Source organism: Miniopterus natalensis, chromosome 11 (genome assembly GCF_054644295.1).
Source record: "Miniopterus natalensis isolate mMinNat1 chromosome 11, mMinNat1.hap1, whole genome shotgun sequence".
Taxonomy (NCBI): Eukaryota; Metazoa; Chordata; class Mammalia; order Chiroptera; family Miniopteridae; genus Miniopterus; species Miniopterus natalensis.
Window position 1 is genome coordinate 11162063 of NC_142091.1, and position 9930 is coordinate 11171992.

General features: G+C 44.4%; 1 protein-coding gene across 1 annotated transcript in view; it reads right to left on the minus strand.

The window, feature by feature from the left end:
• TTC12 (tetratricopeptide repeat domain 12) overlaps positions 1 to 9338 on the minus strand; it is a 43708-nt gene extending 34370 nt beyond the window's left edge. The window contains exons 1-4 of the mRNA XM_087821537.1: positions 9053 to 9338; positions 8396 to 8468; positions 1034 to 1197; positions 450 to 471 (exon numbers count right to left, since the gene is read on the minus strand). Of these exons, the coding sequence (XP_087677663.1) occupies positions 450 to 471; positions 1034 to 1197; positions 8396 to 8468; positions 9053 to 9112 (319 nt within the window). The 5' untranslated portion in view covers positions 9113 to 9338. The remainder of the gene's footprint in view (positions 1 to 449; positions 472 to 1033; positions 1198 to 8395; positions 8469 to 9052) is intronic.
• Between the last annotated feature and the right edge of the window lie 592 nt (positions 9339 to 9930).

Sequence of the window (9930 nt, forward strand, 5' to 3'; positions counted from 1 at the left end):
CACACATAACTAAATGACATCTTAATTTGACATGGTAATCTGTGTGATGTATTATTATACATGAAGGCTATGTCTATGCTTCAAATTTGAGTTATGCCTTTAAAAAGAGATTTTCCCTGAAGGCTGACTTTTTTGTTCCATTTAGCATAATGAGCTTGTGAGCTGAGCAACAGAGGAACTATCTGATCTCTTAAGCAGCTGAGTATAAACTGGAAGATACAGAAAAGCTGAATTCAGTTTACACAGAAGACTGGCCCAGAGAGAAGACAGAAAAGCCTCCAAGGGCTGTTCCCTCAGACCATCAGCCACAGAACTGGGTGATTAGCAGGTTTTTGCTCATGGGTTGTTTGTATACCCAAAGGCTATAATTTAAGGGTTTGGAAGCTGCAGTCAGTAAACACTGATCCTAAATAAATCATACACATTGGGAAGAGAGATGCTGTCCTTACCTGTGTTTATTTCATCTGTGTTCTGCAAGGCACAAGTTATCATGAAAACAAAGAAACAAATTTCAGAAACAACTCTGATTTTAAGTATACAAACCAAGAAGGCATCAATTACACACGGGGAATAGGGCCATTCCCTTTAACCACTAATCCAGAAGGGCCCAAAATTCGGGGGACCTGCTTTAAATCAGGAGATCTGATTATGGGCCCAATTATCATGGGGCTAAGTCTGCAGAAACAAGGGTGACCAGAAAAGGGACCTCAGCTGTGGCTGTGGGAGTTGGAAATATAAGTTAGTATAATATGCCCTAACAGTACAGCTTAAATATGGTTCCAAACTTAGGGGGTGGAGAGGGCAAATTTTCATTAAAACAAACCCAAAGGGTTGTTTAAAGATGACCCAGAAGGAGCAAGAAAAACAACAACAGAGTTTATAATTCCTTATGGAAAATAGATCTAGTAAATCTAAAAAAACAAAACTATTTCAGCGTCACCAGACAGTTTGAGATTAAGCGACTACCCCTTCTGCCTCAGTGCAGACCCCTCACTATGTCTGTGTATAGAAGTCCACCATAGAGAAAGGAAACCTTCGCAGGAGCTTGTGCAGGACTGATCATGGTCTTGTCCACGGTGGTCCTGCATCTGTCCTTGTCCTGGTCTTCCCCTGTGAGCAGTAGCCTCTTTTCTGTCTTGAGGATGGCTTTCTCTTGTACAACCGGGTCCTCAGAATTCATCTCCTGGATTAAACTGGCTAGAGAACAAATCGGATGTGAATTGTTCACACAAGGTCTTTAGCAGTGAAGACTGCTCACCAGGAAGGACAGTGTGGAGCATGCATAGGAGACTCTTATTTTTCAGCTTCATTGAGATATAATTAACATATAACATGCTGCAAGTTTAAGGTGCAAGTTTAACATGATGATTTGATACATACTGTGAAATGATTCCTACAATAAGCTTAGTTAATACATCCATCTGCTCATATAATTACTTCTGTGTGTATGGTGAGAACATCTGAGCTCTACTCTCTGAGTAACTTTCAACTATATAATACAGTATTAACTACAGTCACCATGCTGTACGTTAAGCCCCGAGAACATATTCATCCTATAACTGGAGTTTATACCCTTTAACCAGTGTCTCCCATTTCTTAAAGAAGGTTCTAAATAGAAAACAAAAATTAGAGCAATTAGAACCAATGAAAAAAAAATTAAGAAAAGGATTTGTTTTGCCTGGAAAAAGCTTCAGGAGAATTTAACCATGGCCTTCAAGGAAAAGAATGTTAAGCCACTTGTTTAATTCAACAATTTATGAAGAGCTTACTATGAGTTAGATATTATGCAGAATGCTGTACAGGTAACAATGATGAATAAAAAAGATCCTTATTTTTAGAGCATTTACAATCATGTGTGGGAGACAAACAGGTAAATAAAGGCAGCTCTGAGATCACAAAATAACAGCCATTGATCCTACCCTTACCTGTCTTCACTTTACTGCCCACCCAGCTTAGGTTCCATGGTCCATCACTTGGCCACCACCCCACCTGCCAGGCAAAACTCCAACTCTAAGTGAATCCAACTCTTCACTTTCGGGGCCTTTATTAGGCATGCTGAGTACTGATAGAGAAAGACAGACGGACGCCTGAGGGGAGTGGTCCTGACTCAACCGGACTGCCAATGATGCTCAGCAATCGTACTGTTACCCTGGTACAATTCTGACACCAATTCCTGTGTGTGTGTGTTTCCCACACCACCAAGCAGATCTCTGACACCAGCTGGGTATCCTACAAGTCAACCCAATTCTGACACTATCTACCTGGAGACAGCAGCAGATTCCACAAGTTAAGGGCTCAGTCCTACTGGACTGCCCACACCCTCCCATTCCCCACACTTCAGAGGCCAGTTAAAAGCCCAGGTTGTCACCATTACTTCTTACCAAACAGCTACAGATTGGAGGTCCCCACACCTCCTCCTCTGGTTTGATTTATTTGCTAGAGTGGCTCACAGGACTCAAAGGAACATTTTACTTACCAGGAATAGCCAGATGGAAGGGATTCATAGGGCAAGGTATATGGAAAGGGGGTGCAGAACTTCTAAGCTCTCAGAGTGCCCCACCCTTTCCAAATCTCAGGTGTTCACCAACCTGAAAGCTCTCCAAACCCTGCCCTCTGGGTTTTTATGGAAGTGTCACTACACAGGCATAACTGATCAAATCACTGGCCATTAGGAATCGATTCAACCTCCAGCCCCTCTCCCCTCCTCAGAGGGTGGGACTGAAAGTTCCAACCGTCCAATCACAAGGTTGGTTCCACTGGCAACCAGCCCCATCCTGAGGATCCAAAGTCACCTAGTAACATGAATTCAGGTACGGATGAAAGGGGTTTGTTATGAACATCTTTATCTTTCCAATCACTTAGGAAATGACAAGGGTTTGGGGAGGTCCGTGCCAGAAACAGGTTTGAATAAATATGTATTTCTTATCATAAATCACAATATAACACTAAGACAAGTCATCCTGTTACCCTAGTAGTTAGCTAATTATTGATAGGAGAGGAAGGGGAGGGGAAGACAGCCATTTTTGAGCATATTCAATGGGGAAGCAGAGGCCTGTTTGCTTCACCAAGAAGCTATAGCTTCACACCCCCACCCCCACCCCCAGGCAACTACCAGTCCACTCCCTGCAGGTCAAAGGGGACGGTAAACACATGTGCAATAAAGTCAAAATGGCACAGGTAGAGGCACTTAACCATAGAGAACTGTGGGTCTAACCTGGGAAAGTGATCATTCATCAGGGGATGAACCCCACTGAGAGCTAGGGAAAGTCTAGGAAGTTGATTGGTTATTTTGAAAAAGCTTCCCTCCCTCTGTCTCTCTGTCTCCCCCCCGCCCTTGCCCTCTCTGACCCATACTAGCCCTGTGGGTTCTCGAGTTCTCAGTCCATAGCCATGCGGCATAGCAGCCACATTGCTGATAACCTCGCAGACTCCAAATGCACGCTCCAGGTGGGAGCCTGCATACAGCAAAGCAATGGATTTTAGCCATGAAGCTAAGCTAAGCTATCTGGATGCTCTCCTGGGACTAAGCTTTAATGTGGCACAGGATTTCTGGACATTGACTATTTCTGGCCCTGATTTAATATGGTGGATAGAGGGTGATGGGACATTGGAAGCTCAGGGGCCGCAATCACAAATAAATCATCTTGCCACATCCATATCACAATCTCCCACATGTGGATCCTTGAAATGCTTTTCTTGCGATGCTGTGGAGGAGCCTATTTCCCACCGACAACAATCCTATCTTTCTCTGAAGAACTTTAAAAAATTATCTCCAGGGGGGTGGGGGGAGGTAAGAGAGGGTAAAGGGATGATAAATGCTGATGGGAGGAGACTTGACGGGGGGGGGGGGGGGGGACCGATGACACAATACAGTATGCAGATGATGCATTAAAGAATCGCATACCTGAAACCTCTATCATTTTATTAACCCATGTCACCCCAATAAGTTCAATAAAACAAAACAAAATTGTCTCCAATCTAAACCTGACCATTTCAAACAGATGACCTTGCTTATTAATGAGGGGAGGAAAGGGGTGCCACCAGATAGGAAATCCAACTTCCTGCCACCAAACTACAGAGTGCCAACCTCATATCCATTCTGTGGGAAAAGTATCCCTCCTGTGTAGGAAGCTAATCTCCCCTGTGCTCACCACACCAGGATCCTGTTTTACATAATCAGGAACCTGCATCACCAATTAATCATGGCCTTTCACAATCTCAACCTCTCCCATTCTGCCAGCTTCTTCCTATGGGTACTTCAGCACTTTCCACCTCTCCCAAGGCCCTGTCTCCTCCCCCTCACAACTGAACTACTTAAAGGCATTTTCCTCTTCCTATTTCTTCATTTCCCACGCACTCTTCGAAGTAAATGTTCACATTTTTTTAGTTGTCAAATATCTCAAATAAACAAAAATATGACATTTTTTGTTTCCACACCATCTGTAAGTTAATAAGTAACTTTCTCTAGCATGTTTTAATGTTTAGTATTTTGTATCATTTAGCTTTTTCAGCATAACACACCACCCCAAAACTCAGTGCTTAAAACAACTACCATTTATTTAGCTTTAGTTAGTTGACAATTCTCTAAGTCAGCAATTTGGGCTGGGATCAGCAGGCCAGTTCTTCTGGTTTCAGCTGGGCTCATACATGTTCATGGCCAGCTGTCAGTCAGCTAAGTGGCTCTCTTCTGATCGTTGGCTGGCTGTTGGTTGGAACAATGAGGGCGACTAGGGAAAGGGTATCTCATCCTCTGGCAGGAGTTTCTGAGAGTGGCATGAGAGTAAGCCCTACTGCATACCTACTTTTCAAGCTTCTGCTTGTGTCATTTTTACAAACATCCCTTTGGCCAAAGCAGGTCACATGACCAACCCAGATTCAAGAGATGGAGAAACAGGCCCTACTCTTGATGGAAAGACAGGAATTTGTGGCCATTTTTCCGATCTACTAGAGCATTTATGCATGTGTCACCGGTCCAAAGGTTCATGTGCCTGACACTTTAAAAAGCCAGTATTCAAAATGTCTGTTTGGAGTAAGGGAAGGTTAATTGATGGAGAAGACACCCAATTGAGAATATGGGGTCCTTACAGGTTCCTCAAATCCATCTTCCCCAAGCCTAAAGTTCAGGCTCCTTTTAAATCAAAGGGAAAAAATGGGAGGGGCAAGAGGTGATTGATGATCCAGATCCCAGACATCTGGGCATCCACAGGGATCTGAGGAAGAGCGGAGAATGTCTAAATCCCTTTGTTCCTCAGATGATCTGAGTCCAGTCTTGAGGCTCCTGCAAATCTTCAATAAACAAACATTATTTCATACATATCTCCCTACCTCTTTGGAAGAGGTACCTTATGGCATGGGGCTATTCTTCCAAAAACTCTAGGCTCAAGCAGAATTCCTCTAATGATTAGTATATGTATAGCAGGAGCTATTTGCCGGAAGGCCATGGGAACAATTCAGGCTAAAATTAAGACAGAATCAGAGACTGAGCATTTCATTGTTACATGTGTGTGTATTTAATCATCCTAAATAAATGGTTTCATAAAATGTGCATTCTTTTGCAACCTGTTGATTCATTTAAATCACTGTATATACCATAGTTAATCCATTCTTATTGATGGACATCCAAGTGTTATGTAATTTTAATTTTTCGCTACAGAAAATAAATGCTAAATTGAATATCTGTGTGCATCTTTTCATGTGCACATATGCAATATATTTTTCAGGATATTGCTGTATCAATCTTTACTCCTACAAGCGGTCTACAAGAGTTCCCATTGGCTCCACATCCTTTCTCACACTTGCTATTATCAAACTTAAATTGTTGCCAGTCTCATGGATGAGAATACCTCAGTGATGTTTTCATTTTCCTGAATATGACTGGGATTGAGCATCTTTTTATTAGTTTGTAGGCCATTTGGATTTCCTTTTCTATGAACTGCCTGCTCCTATTCTTGGCCAATTTTCTATTGGGTTGTTTGTCTTTTTCTTATGATTTCCTTATATATATTTTGAACTGATTACATATATTTGCAAATATCTTGTCCTTGGGTATGCTCTGTCTTTTCATCTGTTTTTTTAAAGAGAATTGTTGAAGAGACTCTTTTGTATATTTTAAGGTTACAAATATACTATCTTGTGTTGTCTTCTAAAAGTTTTAAGTTTTGTCTTTCTCATTAAGGCATTTAATCTACCTGGAGTTGACTCTCATGTAGGGTACCAGCACCATTTATTGAAGAGTTACGACCTTCCCCACTGATGTGCTGTGTTGCATGTATGAATCTACATGTATGAATCTGCTCTAGGCTGGTCATTCCACTCTCCTGGATTACCCAACTTTGTTAGCACCAAACTACCTTGCAGAATTACTATCACCTTTTAATAAATCTTGGACCATCTGGAAACAACAGTTATCCCACCTTCTTATTTTTCTGCAAAACGGTCTTGATTATATTTTATTTATTGATTGATTATTCTTAGCTCTCTGCTCTTCTGTATGAATTCTGGAATCAGCATGTTAAATTATAAACAAAACACTTTTAGGATTTTGATCTTAATTATACTGAATCTAGAGAATACTTTGAGGAGAACCTTGATCTTGGACTCCTACCTTCCAGAACTGTGAGAAAATATATGTTGCACGGCAGCCCAAACAGACTAATATACCTCCGTAAACTGAGTTAGAGTCTCCTGCACTTTGCAAGTCTCTTTGTAATATACTTGAAACTATTTGTTTAGTGCCTGTTTTCCCCACTGGACAGTAGATACGGTGAAGGAAGGTAATTCTTGTTTATTGCTACTGTACTCTCCAGTGTTTAGCCATATTTAATACATAGCAAGAACCCAAGAAATGAATGTATAGAATCCATACACATGTAGCTAAGAAAGTTGAATTATAAATAAAATAAAATTAGAAATTCAGTTCCTTAGTCACACTAGCCACATTTCAGACACTCACCTGCCACACGTGGCTACTGGTTACCATAGTGGACAGTGCAGGTTATACCAAAGTTCCGTCCCCACAGAAAGATGTACTGGGCAGTACATGAAGGAACTTTTGAGTATGAATGAGAGTTAGCCAGGTAGAGAAAGATGAGGAGGCAGAGGGAATGATAAAGACATCATGCGGCGTATGAACCACGAGGATACGGTTAGAGAACTAAAGGCATTTTGCTGCTGCACAAGTGTGAGTCAGGGAGAGGCAGAGGTAAGGAGAGGTCATGGGAGGACTTAAGTCCTGATGAGAGCTTGAAATTTATTGTGACTGTGGAGAGAATCCAAGCAGAGAAGTGTCTGGGTCAGATTTGCATTTTAGATACATTACTCTGTGGGGAGTGTGAGCCTGGAGGCAGGAAAAACAATCAGAGGGTTGTTGAAATAGTCTGAGTAAAAGAACCAGAGCAGAGGGAGGGTTGGGGAGGCAGGAGCTGCAGAAGCAGCCCAATTTGACGGTTGACTGACAGTAGGGCAGAGAGAAGGGAGGAATCCAATGTGCTTGTAAATTTCCAGATGGTGGAGCCACCTACTGAAACCAGAACGAAGGTGACGGTAGGAGAAACGGGTTTTATTTGAGGAAAGGACAGAGGGGGTAGAGATAACTCAATTTTGGAAGCATTAAGTTTGCAGTGTTTTGGGGGATACAGTGGGTATGGCAGTTGGCTCAGAAACAAGGGCTGGGTGGCAGTTGGGATGTGAGGGTCGTCAGCAAACGGGTGGTAGTTAAAACCACATGCTTCTAGATCACCTGAAGAGAAAGATGAGCCCTGGGTCAAGGCCAGAAGTCTACAGCACATTTAGGGATGGGCAGAGGAGAGGCCCATGATGAACACAAAGAACACATTATGGATGTATCATTTATTACATTACCCAAATTATTTTAAAAACTATTTTATTCTTTGGACCCACAGAACCTGCCAGAGGCAGCCATTTCAACACACTTCTATTGGAAGGGTTTGTTTTTCTGCTTAGTTCCATCCTCAAACAAGCTGCTTGAAGTCTGAATAGGAACTGACCGCTTTGGAGTCTCTTGAACGTGGCCTGTGGGATCAGGTATGCCCTTTGAGACCCCGCTGTCTTAGCTGGGGAAGGGGGTCTTCCCGCCTAGAGACTTCTGACCTGATTCTCTATGGAAGCGGGCAAAACATGGCAAAGGCAAAATACGGCTGAATTCCACCAGAACGTTAACAGCTTCTCGAGCACCAATTAACAGCCAGAAAATACGACACCCCCAGGCTCTAATATTACTTGTTTCTCAATGCCCCTTCTGTTTAATTTCAATTACATTTTTTCTTAAGAATCATGAATCTGTCAGGCGACCCAGGAAATAACTTAATCATTTCTTTTTAGTTATTCCGCCTCTCTAAAGTAGAATTTAATCTGTTTATCACTCACTGGTACTTACTGATTTCATCCACATTCTTAAGAAATTTCTGCAAGTCTTTCTCCTGATCGCCAGCCATTGTGAACCAGAATCCCTGAGGGAGGCAGCATAAATGATGAAAATTAATAATAACGAAACACTAGGCAGGATTTGTCGGGTTTAGTATTCTTCTAAGACTAAGAGCCAAGTGATTATTTTAAACGCAGATCTGTGTTTATAAACGCCATGAATGATAACAGCAGGGTGATTTATTTCACTCAACTGCTGTTAAGGCCAAGGGGCACTATTTGTGGTGATACCTCCAGAGACCTGCCAGGCCCCCTGCACTGGGGAAACCACTCTGCAAAATGTTCCTCCAAAGCCCACATCAGCCACTGTGATTCAGGAACCTGGAGGAAGGAGAGCAGGAGGAGAGCAGTGGACAAGCCTCCAGAGACGGAGGCAGGTGCTAATACTTGACTTTGATCATGACAGGCTGGCTCAGCCAGAAGCTTGGGCCTGGTGTAACAGGTAACCAGGCATGGGAGACAATTGCATCTAAATGTCCAAAACTGTTTAAATCTAATCTGGCTTGTTTCTAGGAGTGAACAGAAACCACAAATTGGCTGAAGGGGTTAGAAGGTGATGGCCCCGTGCACCGGGGTGTCTTCCCTTCTCCGGGTCCTTTAGATTACCTACCTCCCCGTTGTTTCTGAGTGAAAAGGTACGTGGTGTACCCAGTGGTTCCCAAAGGCTCATCCACGGCCCATAAAAATCATTCAAAAACTCGTTAAATACACAGAAACCTCAGCTTTAGCGCCACAGATCCTTGGTCAGCAAACCTGAGATAATACCCAGGAAATGTCTCGTTTTAAAAACTCTCTAGGTGATCTGATTTACAACTAGGTTTAGTAGTCGCATAATGCACCCGTAACAGAATCTGAAACCTGTCACAAGCTGTTACTCGACCTCTGAGGCTTCACCAATGACAAGCTGTGTGACCTCAGCTAAGGCCACGGCCTCTCTGAGCCTCAGGGTCCTCGCTCATTCTACGCAAATGGTAACACGGGGGGCCCGCCGCGGGGACTAACTAAAGCCCCAGGCGCGCCAGAGACAAAACGGGAGGTAACGCCTTAGCTGTAGGACGGGGCTGCGGACGCGTGGCTTACACAGAAGAGCTGGGGCTCTTTCCAGCTCTAACACGTTGGGCCCAGGAACCAGGCCCGGCGCGGCGAGTCCACTCGCCCGAGGCTCCCGGGGGCAGGAGGGGCTCGGAGCTCGCGCGGGAGGACGCCAAGCCCCCTGGGGCGCCCCCAGCCTGGGCGATGAACCCCCGCAGCGCGGCCAGGGCGGGGGCAGCGTCCGCGCCCCAAGTCCCACTCAGCAGCAGCCGCGGCCACGGGGACCGCGCGGGAAGGAGCCCCCCGGACGCGCGTCGGCCCGGCTCGGGGGGGCGGGGCCACGGCGTCGTTGCCCGGCAACGGCTCCGCAGCGTCCCTGGATCCCACGGCTGCCGGGGAGGTCCCCGCCCGCCGCAGCCACCGTCCCCTCGGCTGCGGCCCAAACCTGCGTTCTCC